This window comes from Vidua chalybeata, chromosome 22 (genome assembly GCF_026979565.1).
Source record: "Vidua chalybeata isolate OUT-0048 chromosome 22, bVidCha1 merged haplotype, whole genome shotgun sequence".
Taxonomy (NCBI): Eukaryota; Metazoa; Chordata; class Aves; order Passeriformes; family Viduidae; genus Vidua; species Vidua chalybeata.
Window position 1 is genome coordinate 7417683 of NC_071551.1, and position 17197 is coordinate 7434879.

Here is a 17197-nt window from a genome sequence, read left to right on the forward strand (position 1 = left end):
TGGTGCCTTTTCACCCTCAAGGCTCCCAGGCTCGTGTCTGAGCAGCCACTGGGCACTGAGCTCATGCACATTCACTCACACAAGCACAGGGGCACGTTCACATCCAGCTCGATGGCCACACACACCAAATCTCGAGGCTTCTCCATCTCCTTTCCAACAGCAAAGCAGTTTTCCACCAGGCCATGCACAGGGACAAGGACAAGGTGCCTTGTGCAGATGCAGTGGGGACCTCACACAGCTCAAAGAGGGGCAATTTCAGTGTCTTCTAAACTCCTGGACTCTGCTAAAGGGAATGCACTGTCAGCCACAAGCACAGCACAGAGCTGGCTCACTTCTACATTCCTTACAGTTAATATCAATTGATTGCTCATAATCAATTATCGACTGAGCCCTCACAATAGAAGCAGATGTCAAACAGCTGAATCTGATATCCAGGGGAGGGAAGAGGAGCCCAAAACAGGGGCTGCTTGCCAGGGCTGGCCTGCTGCTTTCTGGTTGTTCACAGGTTTGCTCTGGCACTGCTGAGCCTCCCTCTCCTGCTAAGGTGGGACTCCCCAGCTGGGCACTTTCTGCACCCCACTGTAAATGCACACTGCTCCTCCAGTGCAGGAAGCAGTAAATGCATTTACAAGCTTCCCTTCTTGTCCTAAGTGACCGACTTCCCTTTGAGCTGTTATAAATGACCAAAGCAGTCAAGGGAGAGATGGATTGATTTCAGATTTGCATTTTTGTCCTTCCCACTGCAAATTGCTCCTCCAGGAGGAGGTGCCTGGCTCCCACCTCCCCCTTGTAGCTGCTCTTTTCCTGCTGTTGCAACACTGCTGCCTTTGATGGCACCTCTGAATGGACTTTTCTGAAGGGAGAGAAAACAGAGCCTCGGCAATGGGAACATTTCCATTTCAAGCACCATCTCTTTTTCCCCCTCAGCACTTGTTATCTTCAAAGCACTGCACAAAACCGACTGAGGAATCCTCCCCAGCGCCCTGGGAAGTGTCACCCATCCCTGGGGACAGGTGAGACAAGTGAGCAGCAGGGAAATGACACAGCAGAGCCGAGGTCTGGGTGCTCAGGGCTCACACCTGCGGCTCCCGGCGGGGCCTCTCTCACTGCCCAGCCTGGATGTTCACACCCTTCACCCCGAGCAGCTGGGCAGGAGCCTGGGAGGGTTTGCTCAGCACCACAGAGACCTGTCTGCCTGGCCAGAGCCACCCACCGCTCCTGTGTGGGGCTGGGGACAGGCTCAGAGCTGCAGACAGCTGCCCTTTGGAGCTCCCTGGGAGCACGTAGCCTGCTCTGGGACTGCTCCAGGCCAGGTGCTTCCCTGGCTCGTTTTCCAAGGGAACCCTACCCCCGTGGCTGCCACAGGCACCCCCAGGCCCCCGCTGGCCCCGTGGCTGCTGCCAGCCCCATCGGCAGGGGGACACTGACCCCGGGATGCTCCTGCAGACGCTGCTGTCAGCACGGTGTCAGCTTGCCTGGCCTTTGTCCAAGGGGTTTATTTTGCAGAATTAGCCCGTATTCCTCCTCTCTCCTGTAACTTAAGCCTGTAAGTGGCACCTGGATGATTAAATGTGTGTGGTTCCAGACAGAGCTGCGCCTGTGCCTCGTGCTTCAGGCCTGAGATTTCACCACACACTTCAAGTGTGGCTCAAGGAAGTCACCTGGGCATTGTGATTGTTTTCTTCCTCATAGTTTATTTTGTATGTGTCATTTTTATCATCTGAGTTCTTTATTCAACCCCTTTTCTTCCTCCATTCCTCAGTTCTCTTCCTTGTTTTTTTGTGGGGTTTTTTCCTCCGTCTTTTTTTACCTCCAGGCTTTCCTAGCAGAACTGAGGTCTGCAGCTGGTTTGGCTTTATTTCTTCTCCTTGTTCCCCTTCTCCACACCCTGCACGTCCCCTCTCCGAGTGTCTATCCATGGAGCACAAGGTGCGTGCACAGTGCACCACATCTGATGGCACCTGGGTCCCCCTGGGTCCCTCTCCCTGCAGAAGGGACCAGGGCGGGGCTCCCCAGGCTGGGCCAGCCCCAGCTCCACCCTGGTGGCAGCTGCAGGGAGAGGTCACATTCCCACCTGCTCAGAGGAGCCAGGCTCCTGCGTTCTCACACCCACCCACAGCTCTATCTGCAGGGAAATCATTTCACCCTGCAACACAAATGCACAGCAGTGAAAGCTTTCCAAGGGAGTGCTGGGCCTGAGCTGGTGCCTGGCACGGCTCCTCCAGTGCTGCCACAGCCCCAGAGCTGCTGGGGGCAGGCAGGGCTGGCTCTGAGCCCTGTCCCCGTGGCACGGCCACCCTCGGTGTCCCAGCTCAGCCCCAGCTGCTGAGGGATGGTCAGGAGTGATGTCCTCACTCCCACCAGGGGCTGATGGCTGGCAGGAAAGCCAAATGTTGAATCATCTGGTTTCTCAAGATCACTGAGGGATGGCAACATTCCGTCCTGTCCAGGGCAAACTCTTTGGGACAGGGCCTGTGCCAGGCCTCAAAACCAACACGAGAAGTCAGTGCTAAGAGCAGGCTGGGCTAAAAGGCAGAAAAGCCAGCCCTACACACCTAGAAACAGCCAGGGGTAATGGGAGAGCTTTCCCACTGCACTCCTTTGCATCACCCCATTATAAATCCTGTTCCCAAACAGCTCCCAGAGCACCTCCTGCCTCTCCCCTCGCCCATCAGTCACCACAGCTCTGCTTTTAAGCCTGGCTGCTATTCTCAGAGCAGCCTCCCAGCTCGTGTTTGCTAAGCTGATGCCTCCTCTGCTCCAAGGAGTGCCATCCCTGCAAATTATTGCAGTAATAAAGCCACTGGCTGTGCCACATTTCCTCTCTGTTATAAAGCACAGCCTTTCGAGTCCAACTCCATGGGGACAGCAGGGAAAGGTGAGGAGCTGAGCAGCAGGAGCTGAGCCCTGATTAAGGAGCAGACACAGCTCCCCCCCTCTCCAGCTCTTCAGGTTTAGGTCTTGATTTTCAGCAATCAAATCTTGTTCCCCTCACTCCAAACACACACAGCGTTACCAATCATTCACTTTTCTCTAACACGCTTAAAATTCTTATCTACAAACCCCAGCCCCACGTTCCAGCACTTCCCCACTCGGGGCTCTTTTCTTCCTTTGCAAGTGACTCCTTTCAACGCTGCAGCCTCATTAGGGAGAGCCTGAATCTGCTGCAGCTGGAAGCACCTCGCTGATCTGGCCCAAATACTCTCAGAGATTGAACTTGAAAGCTTTCTGTGAGGGGTTTGATGGGACAGGTGAGCACAGCATCTGACACGGCAGGATTGATTCGCAGTGCAGGGAGGAACACACGGTTCAATGGCAGCTGACTCCAGCTTTGGGCTGCACAGCCCAAGCAATGTTCCAACCCTGCCATTTCCTGGTTATTTTAAGGCACAGCACACCTGGTAATTGACCTGTAACTGTTCTCTCCACCTTGCTCTGACAAGGTGTGAACGATAATGAATTCATGCCCGCAGTGTTAACCAGCACACGTGGAAGGGGCTTTTGTCAGAGCTGGGACTGAGCTCTTCCTCTGAGCAGAGCAGGATTCCAGCCTGGCTTTCCCCCACAATGATGTGGCTGCACACAAGCACAGCAGCCCAGGTGCCAGGCCCTGCTCCTGTCACTCATTTCATCACAGCCTCACTGCCCTTCGGGGTTTGAGCGATTTATGGCAACCAGTGACCTGATTTTCCAGCTCCTTTTGCTTCCTGATGCTTATTAAAAGAAAACCACCAGGTGGAAATAGAGGCCCAGGTAAGGGGTTGAGCATTTGGACTTCACTTGCCAGGTGAGGAACAGCCCTACTCGTGCTCCTGAACACAGCTCTGCTAAAAGGCTTCCTAAACCATTCTGCAGATATTAGAAGCTGCCTCTTTGAGAGAAGAAAAATCCCTTGATAGGATTTGTGTGTAATTAGCTGGTTTATTCATTTAACAGGTCTAATTCAGAGATCAGCTAAGTGTGAAAAGTGCAGTGGGCTTCAAATCTGCCACGGAGTGCAAACAGCTCAGAGCAAGGCCTGGGGAAAGGACAAATGTGGGAGAGAGGAGGCCCTGGCCCGGTGCTGAGCTGGGGCTGGTAAATTTGGTATTTATAGCAAAGCTCTTCTTAAGAGCAGCCTGACAAAGGAGATAAACCTCCTAAGGAAACAGAGCTGCCAGGTGCCCAGGGAAGGTTGTTTCCTTGTTATTCCCACCCCAGAAGGGAGGATATTCTCCCCGGCGGGGTGACACGTGCCCTGCAGCAGCGCTGGCTGTACCGCGACGTTCAAGGACACAGAACGCGTTTGTGCCAGTGCGCTGCAATGCCCGGCGCGCCCACCGGGGGGCAGTGCTGGGCACAGCCCGGCGCCAGGGCAGCGGCAAGAGTCATTAACAGAATCGGGAATTAATTACGCTCTTACTAACCTGCCACCGCGGAAAAAAAAAAGGCAGCAAGAACTGCCTTAGACATCCTCTCGCTCGGTTGTGTCATAATTTGTTTTTTCCTGTCTGGGAATGGACTGAGGTCACAACTCAGCTGCCTGTGACAGTACCCACACAGTAACAGAACCACTCTGGGGACAGAGACACCCCAAAAACTCTGATGAGCCTTAGGGTCCCTTCAACAGAAACCATTCCATGACTCCATGATGAAAAGGGGGGAATCCCTGCTCCCCAGACGCCTCCAAATACTTCCAAGCCACACACATGGTTGGGTTGTTTGATGCTTTTATTTACCACATGTAAAAACACTACTGTCTCTGTCTGCAGGTACCTCTTGCTGCACTGCAAATCACACGGCTCCAAACGTTGAAGATGAGACAGGCAGAGAAGGGAACTAAAGTGTTTATGCCCAGAATCACAATGTCATGACCCCCGAGGGTGTTAAATACACAGAACACCCCCAGGGACTGTTCTACAGAAGCAGCAGAGCATTACAATTAACAGACCAGAGTTGGTGAAAACACTGGGTGAAGGGATCATCTAGAGGATGAGGACCTGCAGACTGGTCTTTTCCTTCAGCTGCCCTTATCTTTCTAGTACAGGTAATGGTGATCTAAGTCAAAATAATCTAGTGCTGAACCAGAACAGAGGGGACTCTTCCACGCTTAGTTGACACGAGGGTTCCTGAAGTTCCTCCCAGCAAAGCGAGCCTTGCTGCCGAGCTCCTCCTCAATTCTGATGAAGGACAGAGAGCACTGGGTGTCAGCAGCCAGCAGAGAACCCCTGCACTAGCACAGGCTTCACACTGAAACACCTGGCCCACCTGGTCCTGGGGGCCCTACACTGACAAGGCAGCTCCCACCAAGCCCCTGCACAGTGGGGCAGTGCCACACATCTGACACAACTCCACCCAAACGTTTGAGATGCCTGCCAAGAGAACAGCCTCATGCACAGAGGAGTGTCACAGTGCAGCATCACATGGTGTGATCCTGTTCTCACCCACCCAGCAGCCACCTGCACCCACAAGCACCTCTGCCATGCGCTGCACTGCAGCAGTTTCTGAGGGGCAAAGCCCGAGCTGTGCCCCAGAGCAGCCCTTTCCCAGCCCCAGGCTCACCTCAGCAGCTGGTTGTACTTGGCCAGACGCTCGGATCGGCACGGGGCACCGGTTTTGATCTGAGGGAAATCACAAAGTTAGTGAAGAACTCGAAGTGCCAACACAAAACTTGCTCAGAGTGATGAGCATCACCACAAGCTCTGCTTGGGCATCAGGCTCAGACATGCAAACACAACAGGTCTCGGGAGCAATAGAGGTTGTGCATTTGCTGTCAGCTGCAGGACCAGGAAACCCCAGTACAGCCACTGGAGCCAAGACCTTTGACATTGCTGGTTAAAGGCGAGTTTGCAAAAGATAAAGTGTTCCCTTATCACAGTCCATTAACAAATCACCTCCCTGCAAACAGACACAGCAAATCTGCACCCCTGGAGGCAGTGCAGTGCACCATGGCTTTGGCTTCACCCCCAAATGATCCCATGAAGCAAACAGCCAAACTGCAGCAGCTGCAGATACCAACCTGGCCAGTGCAGAGACCCACTACCAGGTCAGCAATGAAGGTGTCTTCTGTCTCTCCAGAGCGGTGGCTCACCATCACACCCCAGCCGTTGGACTGGGCCAGCTTGCAGCTGCAAGAGATGAAGAGAAGCAGCTCACACCATGCCCTGTGCCCAGCAGCCTTTGCTCCAGTGGCACTGCCAAGGAGCAGCACAGGACTCTGCTCTGTACATCCACCTCCCCACCCTGGCCTGGCCCAGAGGGCAGAACTTACGCCTGCAGGGACTCTGTCACGGAGCCAATCTGGTTGACCTTGAGGAGGAGGCAGTTGCAGGCCTTCTCCTCCACAGCCTTGGCAATTCTCTTTGGGTTGGTCACAGTCAGATCATCACCAACCACCTGGATGTTGACGCTGCCAGTGAACTTCTTCCAGGCACCCCAGTCATCCTGGTCAAAGGGGTCTTCAATGGACACCACTGTGGAGGGACACAGCAGCTTTAGGATGCTGCCAGCACTAAGGTCTGCTTTGGTACCAAAGTGCTGCAGACAAGTGCTACCCACTTCCCAGAACATTCCCGAGACCCCGAGAGGCTGAGTAAAGCAGGAGCTCTCAAGCTCTCCTGTAAGAGGGGCTGCACACCAACTCCCTCCTTCAGCAATCAACCCTGATTCACCACTACTACTGTGTTTCTCACTGATGAGCTACTTACCAGGGTAGTTCTTGACAAAGCCCTTGTACAGGTCGGCCAGCTGGTCAGGAGAGATGTATCTGCTGGGATCATCAGGGGATTTGAAGTCCAGGTCGTACTTGCCGTCGCGGTAGAACTCCGAGGCAGCCACGTCCATGCCAATGACCACCTTGTCAGTGTAGCCAGCCTTGGCGATGGCCGTCTTCAGCAGCTCCAGAGCTGCAACACACACAGGGGCTCCTGAGTGCCTGCAGGCATCCTAACCCCAAAGCCCCTCACTGCCCAACAGCAGCACGCTCACTTGGCAAAGGAGCTCCCTTACCCCTTCAGAAAGCCCAAAGGAAAAGGTTCTTAAAATTCTCCCACTTCTGAACTGACTGGAACAAGATATTACTTTAATGCTGCTTTTAGCTTGTAATACCCTTGAGACACCATTATGGGATTCCTAATCTCTTCAGGCAGGACTACATGTCAGCCCAGAAAGCTTAATACTAGATGATACCACATCCTCTTTCAACTTTATGCATGTGGGCAGGAAGCAGTGCCTGCACTCTAATCCCTTTTAGCTCCAGAGCAGGTGTTCACCATGGAAGTGGTGAGCATCCAAACCCTGGCAGCAGGGAGACAGAGCCTGCCTCCAGGACGAGACCCCTCTTGGCATCTACCTGTTCTCCACGTGCACATTTACCTGCACAAGAGGGGACAGAACCACTCAGCAGAAGTCTCTGGATACTGCCCAGTGTGCTACTATTTGTCAGAGTCCCAGTGACCCTGAGTTGCAGGGGAGCAGCAGGGATCAGCTGGGCTCTGTTTGCAGCAGGAAGCTCAGATAAAGTGTTTTCTTTTGTTGTTTGGGATCTTTTTGTGTGGGTTTGGTTGTGTTTTGTAAGATGCTAATGTAGCACAAACTGCAAAAGCAGCTGCTGCCAGCAACAAAAATTCCTTGGAATGTAATTGTCATTCAAGGTCATCTTCACTGATGTCTGCAAGGGTACAGACCCAGCAAAGCTGCATGTGACACTGGGACTCAGAAATGACACAACTGCTGGTGCTGTCTCAGTATCTTCAAAAAAGGCAGTACAGGTCACCAGTCCCCTCCACAGTAACATAACCAACAGCTGTAAAGCAAAAAGCAACTGGGCTGAGCTCCTCTCCTACTGCCTTGTGAGCAGCTCCATTTCAGGAGAGGCAGAGAAAGCTCCTCTGGTACAGTTTTTGTAGGAACAGATATTTTGCTTCCCACAGGCAAATTGCCTCTCCCACAGGTTCCTGAACAGAACTGTTTGGCCATGGAAGCAGCAACTGCCTCAGCTTCCCAGGCAAGCCTTCGTGCCCTCCCACACACAACCAGGCAGAGCACAAGCTGTTTTCCCTCTTTGTCTGCAGAAAAACAACTCCACTGATCTCTGTTGACTTCTGGAACACCTGCAGTGCACAGAAGTTCCCACATCACTTTTCAACTGGAAGGGCACAAGGTTCCCTTAAGCTGCTACAGGAAGGAGAGTAATGAGGCACTGAAGTAAAAAGCATCCTGTCCAACTGCATAAACTGATGTCCAAGGGAATACCCGACCACATCAGTAGAGCATCTTAGGATGTCTGCCAAGGTAAGACACAGAGTAAAGACAAAGCAGGAAGTTCTACACCTTTGATCCTATTGATCCTGCTTGTCATTATATTGGGCAGGCTATCAGCTCATTCCCCAGCTGTCAGTTACATCTCCTCCCACACTTGGCTCATTCTCACCTTCTTTGTTTTCCAGGATGTTGGGGGCAAAGCCACCCTCATCCCCCACGTTGGTGGCATCCTTGCCATACTTCTCCTTGATGACGTTCTTGAGGTTGTGGTAGACCTCTGCCCCGACACGCATGGCGTCCTTGAAGCTCTCTGCCCCCACGGGCAGGATCATGAACTCCTGCATGGCCAGCTTGTTGCCAGCGTGGGAGCCCCCGTTGATCACATTGAAAGCCTGAATGAACCAGGAAAAGCCAGGTTGGAACATGTCAGGGGACGTGGTAACAGCCCTTACAGTCACACTCCTCGTACTCTAAAGCTTGATCCAAGAGCACCAGGCTAAAGTCAAACCAAGGCCTAGCCTGCCCCACCCAGGGACTTACGGGAACTGGGAGAATGACTTCTGGATTTCCAGCAAGGTCAGCGATGTGCCGGTACAGGGGAACACCCTTCTCAGCAGCACCGGCTTTGCACACAGCCAGAGACACACCCAGGATGGCATTAGCACCAAATTTGGCTGAAATGGGAAGAAATTGATTAGAGAAGTGTCGTTATAAAAAGAGACTCGGCAATACCAGCCCGTGGTTGGAATTGTGGCAGTGCACAGCACATGGCCATACACTGGCTATTGGTTCTGGTAAATAGAATTCTACTGACCCATCTTTATCTTTTCACCCCTCAGTGCAACACAAAGCCCACTCACATTTGTTCTCTGTCCCATCCATTTCCAGCATCAGCTTGTCAATCTTTTCTTGTTCCACAACGTTCACATTCTGCAGAGGGAAGCAAACAAACAGTTTGACACCAAGCACAGGCACACAAACCCTCACCTAGCCACCAGAGCACTGACACCCCTGGCAGGCACCAACACTTGCTCAAGGGCAGCTACCAAGAGCTGACCAGACCAATTCCTGTCACTATCACACAGCAGCAGGCCAGGGCTGACAGCTGAGCTGGATGTGCCATCGCTTTACCCACTATCACTTAGGTCTGCATCAGCCTTTGTAGGCCAGGCTTGGTGCCCACAAAGCACAAAGGAGTCTCATTCAAGCAGACTTTTCTAGATCTTCCCTTCAAATTATGCTGCTTGGATAAAACCTAGCTCCTCCTCATCATTCAGCCACTCTTTGAAGCATAAATCAGCTTGTATCCTAGCTGCACCACTGCAGCTCCCAGGGGCTGAAGTGTTTCTGCACACTACAACACCAGGCTGCTGGAGAAGGTTTCATTACGTGTTAGATGTGCACTCATTAAGTAAATTAAGTAAAACCATTGCTGTGGTCAGTTTGTTCACATGCACTCCAACACACAGGCTGACACCCCCCAGGTGACACCCCACCAGAGGATGGTTTGGACACTGCCTGGCTGTGGGAGATGTTAAGAGAAGACAGATTGCTCCTACCTTGCTAATCAGTGCAGGTGCAATCGTTTTATTGACGTGCTCAACAGCTTTTGAGACACCTGGAAGGAACAAGCAAATCAGACACTGGTCAACACACAGGTTATGCAGGGATTAGTAGGGGAACTCAGGAACATCCAGGAAAACCACCTCATGCTACCCCAGCCCAAGCTGAGCTTCTGGCCAGGTGTGAACACTTGAAAGGCCCTGGCTAGACTGGGAGGCACATGAAGGAGGCGTTGGCTAGGACTTGTCCAGGAATGCCAGGTTAGTCTGCCAGGCCATGCACTGGAGAGACTCATCCGAGTGCCAGGGCTGCACTGGGAGCACATCCATTACCTGTGTGCACAGGGCCGTGGCCAGGAACTCGTTAACATATTTAACAGCTCTGGAGACACCTGGCAGAAGCGAAACGGACACCCCAGTCAAGGCACAGGTGACAACTCCCAGCCAACCCCAGAGGAATGCAGCAGAGGACACAAACAGGCAGCAGGAGCCTGGCACTGAGCAGTGGACTAGAGACAAAGGGCTCAAAGAGCAGAGGAAGCTGTGCAAGGCCCTGTGTGGGCTCTCCACCCAGGTCTCTGTAACTCTGCCATCACCACTGCCAGCCCAAACCTCAAGGGCCTGAACCACAGCTTTTAGGGAAGGTTTTAGGATGGGCTCTCCTACCAACTCGGAGAATCCAGGGGTAAGGGGAGGGAAAAGGTTTCCCCAGAAGTTACACATGCAACAGCTCAGGCACTTCACTACCTGACACTATTTTGTAACTCTGCCATAGCATCACCTTATTTACTGTGCAGTGTTTAAAGACTTCCAAAAACCCAAGCTTCAGAATGATGAATGCTATTTGACTGCATCCTAAACAATATTAATTGCTTTTCCAAATGGTCTAAGTCTGCAGACCTCTATTACAAAAGGCCTAACAGCTATCTGCAACTCTTCCAATTTGATTATTATTTTTTCATAACTCGTGTTATTTCCCAGCTGACAAAGCCCTTCAGCTACAGCCTGTTAACTACAGTCTAATTAAATGCCATTAAGAACTGTCCATAGGATCAGACTTAAGAGGTCTAAGCACACACATTTAGCACAGTGGGGTAAATACACATTTACTCTTTGCAGGAAGAAGTGCCCTGGGTAAAGAGCATAAGAGCCTCAGGTTTTTTGGGACATTCAGTCATCCAGGCATTTATTCTCTGTTAAGATATTAACAGCCATGAATCTCCTAAGACAAGGCTCTCCAAGTTCAATTTAGTTATCCACTTTAATTGTTCTTTCTTAATAGGCAAAAAATATTTCAGCTTCTTTTCACCTGCCTGGCAGGAAAGTTTGAAAATAATTCTCTCTTCCAGCCAGAAGTCAAGATGATTGCTCACACTTCAGAGGCATCATCAATGCTTTTAGAGCAGCAAGTTAAGAAGGAGCCCTGCCTGTCCAAGCTCTCAGAATAATCACCAGAAGTACTACTGGGATGTTTATGAGGTAATGGCATCTTGTTTGCAGCTATTCATTCTCACCCATACTTGTTCCCAAGCCAGCCTGGTGACTGCTGGGTTCAGGTTCTATTCAGAACGCACAGCCAGTCTCCAGACAAGTAAAATATTACACCACTAACACAAACTTAAGTATCCTGGCTACCTGTAATGGCAGACAAAAAGCCAGAGTGGCTGTAGCCATTGTGGGGTCTGAAATAGAGGCACCTTCCAGGACCAGCAGTGCAGAGCTGCACATTCACAGGGGACAGAGCTGGCATAAAAGCTCAGGGTCAGGATTTAACATGCTGGGATCTAAGGAGTCTGCAGTCTCAGAGCTGACAGATGTAAGGGCTATGAAAAGACCTTGTGACTAACTGCAGCATGACTGAGGCTTTTGGAGCTGGCAGTTTAGATGCCATTACAACACTGGTAAAGCACTCTGCCACGCTTCAACACAGTGCAAGGGGAGCAGGGTAACAAAGTACACCTGGACACATTGTACCAGAGACATTGTCACCTGGCTGGGTGTGCCCAGCTCCACACACCCACCTGAGCAGGTGCCCTGCCCTGCAGCACCAGGCAGCTGCACTGCTGCAGGCAGTCACCCTCCAGGTCATGCCCAGGGAAACCAGCCACGTCTGCCTTGCCTCTGGCCAGCTCACAGCCCACGCCTGCCAGGTGCTGCTGTCACTCCCTGTCTGTCCCCTCTGGCCCTGCTCAGCTGCCAGGCCTTGTGCAGAACACAGACAGTGGGACAGGAGCCCAGCAGTGACAGGGCCCAGCTTTACCTTTGCCCATGTAGCGTGTCTTGTCATTGTCACGGAGCTCCAGAGCCTCATAGATTCCAGTTGAGGCACCGCTGGGAACAGCAGCTCTGAACAGACCTGTTCACAACAGGAAAAAACACCTTGGCACACTCAAACCCACTAAACACCCCCCAGGCACACACCATCCCAGCCTGCCACACACCTCCAGCCCTGCAGCTGGGAGAGGGAGGCTCCAAACCACACCTCTGCTCACACACAGTGATCCCACAAGGGCTTTCTGCTCATTTACAGCATCACCGATTTATCAGCATCTCCCTCACACTGATCAACAGCAAACTGAATCCTCCTCTACATTTCAAGAGTTAAGGAAGGCATCCATTCCCCTTCCAAAAATGATTGCTTCATTCACTGCATCTGCTTTTGAGCTCAGGCAAGGCAAGCTCTTAAATTCTTCTAGGATATGGCATAAAAGGGACAATTAGAGAACTATTTTGTTCACAGGAGTTCTGAGCTCTTCTGAGAACAGACAGCCCATTCCTTCAGCCAAGGATGCTGATCTTGGAGCAAATCTGCACTCTGGAGCCTGCTCTGGGGCTCAAGATGCCAACTTCAGCCTCCAGTCTTTCCCTTATCCCACTAAATCAAAGAGCTTAGTGGGGGCAGTCTCATTAAATGACTGCATTAATCTTTTGAGGCAGAAAGATCAGCTCTTTAGTCAGTGTATTTACAGCCATTGTGTTTGCTCATTCCACCAAATCACATTGGTATGAGGTTGCACAATGCTTTTGTCAGATCCTATCAAGATGTGGGATGAACAACTAACAAACCAAGGGAAAGTCCTACAGTAATTAAAAATATAAGATGCTACATGTGAAAGCCCAATTAGACAAGTTCTTTAGTCATGCCCAAATACTTAGGCAGAGGAGAAATCATTACCCAAAGTTCAACTGTGCAGCAGAAGACTCTGTCATTACAGAAAGCCACTGCAGACAAATTAAGAATTAAACTTCAAGTGTACTCATACAGAGTGTGGGGAGCACTGACAACCAGGGCCATTAGCAGCTGCTCAAGAACAGAGTTTCCAGGAGCTTTCCCAGTTTATGCTGGGGCAAGGGAAGGAGGGCAGGTTTGGAACAGCTCTCCCACAGTTTAGGCTGTAAGAAGCAGCACCCTCCAAAAAACTCTGCACTGCCCAGGCCAGGAACTCGAGCTCAGCAAACTCATCCAACAGAATGAGGCAGAGGCTTTTTCTGCAAGACTCACAGCAAGTTCTAACAAGTTTTATGTGTGGAGGAAGACGTCAGCACACTTCCACTGCTAGAACAGGACAGGTTGTATACTCTGCCTGCCTGGAGTTCTGTCAGCTCTAGGCCAGGGATAAACACCTGCAGCTGAGGACTCACCTTTGTTGGTGTAGAGGTCTACCTCAACAGTGGGGTTGCCACGGGAGTCAAAGATTTCACGGGCATGGATCTTGGTGATAGACATCTTTAGTACCTGAAAAAAGGAGCTTAGAATTAGTCATTGAATGGTTTGGGCTGGAAGGAACCACAAAGCTCAATCCATCACACACCCTGCCATGAGCCCCATCCAGCCTGGCCTGGAACATTCTCAGGGATGGGGCAGCCACAGCTTCTCTGGGCAAGCTCTTCCAGTGTCCCATGACTTTTATTATAAAGAAAAAAAATCACTTCCTTATGTGCAAGGGACAATCTCTTGATGTTTCCAAATGACCTGAACTGCAGTATCAGACCCTAGACTAGACAGAGCAGCAGGAGCAGATGACAAATCTAAAGGGACATCACCTCACCATGTCAGAGCAGCAAAGAGCTCCCAAAACAGCAACTCTCTGCTATCAGTTAAGAGTTCTTTTTGATAAGAGACCAGAGTGCAATAGCTCTCAGCATGCACAGAGTGCTCTTAGTATGCACAGCAGCTGCTCAGAGCCAAACGGAACCAATGACGAAAGAGAAGCAGCCACAGCTCTCATTAAAAACTTGCATTGATAGTTACACCCTGTTGAGCATTTACACAAATAGTTTTTCCTCTTAACTTTTCATCTTAAAAGGAAAAAAAAACCATCCCCCTAGTCTTTTGAATACTTCCTTTTTCCCCTTCTTACATTTATCCACTTCAGAAAACTGCAGTAAGGGAATTCTTATGTAAGCCCAGCTACATTTTAAAAATCAAGTCATACACATGCCTGTAAGCCATCGACTGGCACCAAACCCAGCCCATCTGCACAGAAAAAAGCTCAGCCTCAGAAGCACAACTATCTGGAAGCTGTTTTTTTGGCAAGCCAATGTGGGTGGCAACCCTGTTTACAGAAATGGTCATGAATCCTTCCACAGTTACTGCAAAGTTTAAAAACCATGACCTTAGAAATGCTGCTGCTGGCTCACGGTCTGTGAGGGGGTAGCTGCACACACTCGTTCCTCCCCCACAGCAAACTCTGCCCTCCCCAGGTCAAAAGCACAGGCAACCTTTGCTTTCCCCCTTTTGGCTTTCCCGTGTCCCTTCCAGCTGTCCTGCCCCTGCATGTTGTCTAAGATTTCAGTCAGACCCCCACACTGACACATGATATGACTAAAATATGAAACAAGACAGCTTCTTCAAGCTGACCTTCACGCTGCCACTACCCAGCTTCTATCAGTGAACACACAAGCTAGAAATAAATCCCTGCAAGGCTCTGCTTATCAGTCCCACCCACACTTAGCTCTCTGCAGACGCACTGAGCAATGGCTAACAGGAAGAATGCCCACTTATCCAAGAAGGGCTTTCAGAGTTTATCACCTGCTAAACCTTACTTTCATTTTTTAGAATGATTTTTGCTTTGCCACAGAATTTGGTGGCTCATTCTTTGAAAGCACAGCCAGTTTCCAGGACCTCTCAGTGCAGTGCTACAGCTGTTTGTTGACCTTCACGAAGGAGGCACTTCAGGAACACACACTGCAACAACTTCCACTGGGAATGTCTGCCAGGTCAGACATTACTCCATCCTCGACAAAGGACCACAAGTCCCTCCCTCCTCTGCAGAAAGAGGCATTTCACAGCACTGCATTACCCCAGAAATCCTTGATGCTCCTTTTGCAAACTCCCTACTCCTGTGTTCAAGAAACAAGCCTCCCTTTGAGCTATAGGGTAAAACTGATGCTGTTTAGCTCACCACGACGTATTCTGCCTCAATCAAATCAGTCAACTCATCCAGAACACAAGGGTCAGCCCTTGCGTGCCCAGGTTTAACCACAGAAATGCTGACTGAAGGCAGAGAGGACCTTTGTCCTCTGCCAAACACGCAAACACCCCGGTGGCATTTAACGAGCACGCTGCCTTAAACCTTTTTTTGCAGCATAATCGGCTGACAAGGTCACTGTCTCCCTTCAGGGGAAGCCACACGCTCCAGTTTGCCTGGCCTGCCCAGGAGCACCTACTCCAAGGGTAAGCTACAACCCCTGCCAGCTCTGAGGACCTTCTTCACTACCAGCTCAAGTCTAAGAAATCACCACTTATTCCTCATCTGACCCTGCACAGGGAATGCAGTACTCTCAACTGGAGATTACTCCAATTGAAAATTATTTCCCAACATTTTTTTATAGGCAACCCTACCACCAAAACCTGTCCTTGTGAGCTATCTTGCAGCCAAACTTCTCTAAAATCAATACAGGGTTATGGCTGAGCACTGCAAGCATCTGAATGGAGATTTAAAAAGCAACACTAAAGTTTAGCCATAGAAATAACTGCCCTAGTGAGTGTCTTATTACACAGGCCTGCCACATTTATCAGTGGAAGCCTCTCTTGACACTTAAAGGTCCTTATGACCGTAACTCTCATACCACCAGTGCTCTGAAAAAAGCTGAGACCTTTGAGTGCACTCTATCAGATCCCAACGTATTAATTCCCCTGCCAAAGCACTCCCTGAAACTGGACAAATGTGCGCATTCCAAGCCTGCTCCTCTGCACTCCACGGGGTATTAATCCACCTCTACAACGTGATCCACCGGGTTCTAAAGGATGCCTGGCAGGGAGCAAACCACAGACACGTTCAACCACTTTCTCCCTCTGCGTTTGGTAAGATGGAGGCCTGAAACTGCGTTGGCTCAGCCTGTGGGTTTGGATGACAAACTTCAGTACTTCCTGCCGGGCTCAGAGAGCCATGGCCCTACCCTGTGACTCAGCAGGCAAGTAACGGAGCAGGAGAAAGGCCAGGATCCTCTCTGGCAGCCCTGCACGAGGCAAGATGCTTAACAGGCAGCTCCTTATCCACACCTGCACATCCAGCTGCTGCTCCCCAGCAACGCTGCCTCGGGATAACCAGCGCTTAAACACCCACCAAGACACCTCAGGCACAGACGGAGCGCTAGCAAACGTTAAATATTTGAGATGGGAAGCTGAAGGACATCCACTAAAGAGGGGAAGGTCCAAATCACCACACGCAATCCGAGAGCGACTGTTAATGATTAAGAGAAAAGAGGTTAAACTCTGCCTTTGAGGATGCCTTGACCCACCGTATCCCCCTGATTCTGCCCCCGCTTTGACCCACCGTACCCCCCCGTTTTTAATCCCCACCCCCGCACACTGCCGGGGTTCAGGCCGCCGCAGGCCCTCCCCGCCCCGCCGGTGCTGCAGGAGCACACAGCGGCCTGCGCCCCCCTGGGACCACCGAGCCTCGGCCCGGCCCTTTGCCACGGGGACGAGCGGGGCTCCGCGGCCGCTGCCCGGAGAAGGGAACCGCGGCCTGTGGGCCCGCGGGGCGCTGAGCGAGCCGCCGCACTCACCGCTGTGCCGGCAGCCCCGCTCCGCAGCCGCACCGCTGTCGCCGCCCCGGCTCTGACTGAGGCCCAACAGCTCCGCGCCCGCCCGCCTATAGCCGCCCTCGCGCGCAGGGCCCGCCCCCCGGCCGCGCCCATTGGCCAGCGCCGTCCCCCGCCGCGCCCCGATTGGCTGCGGCCGCCTCGCGCCAGCGGCGGGCTCGCGTGCGTGCGCTACGTGCGGCCCGGCCGCGGCCTCGTGGAAAATCCCCGCGCGAGGGGGCGGGGCCGGCGCGGCGCATGCGGGCGGGGGGAGCGGGCGGGACCATGTGGAGCGGAGCGCGGGGGGAGCCGTGAGGGACGGGCGCGGCGTGAGGGACGCCAGAGGGAGGGGATGTTCTGGCTGG

The 17197-nt window shown here is 51.9% G+C and overlaps 1 protein-coding gene across 1 annotated transcript; it reads right to left on the reverse strand.

Moving 5' to 3' along the window:
• Positions 1 to 4692: 4692 nt before the first annotated feature.
• On the reverse strand, positions 4693 to 16906 carry ENO1 (enolase 1). The gene is made up of 12 exons (XM_053963045.1): positions 16818 to 16906; positions 13446 to 13539; positions 12064 to 12159; positions 9801 to 9859; positions 9102 to 9171; positions 8782 to 8915; positions 8411 to 8633; positions 6687 to 6884; positions 6251 to 6452; positions 5999 to 6107; positions 5542 to 5600; positions 4693 to 5159 (listed from the first exon to the last, which is right to left on the reverse strand). Exons 2-12 carry the CDS (start codon positions 13528 to 13530, stop codon positions 5090 to 5092), a joined length of 1305 nt encoding a protein of 434 aa, XP_053819020.1. The 5' UTR covers positions 13531 to 13539; positions 16818 to 16906; the 3' UTR covers positions 4693 to 5089.
• Positions 16907 to 17197: the final 291 nt, after the last annotated feature.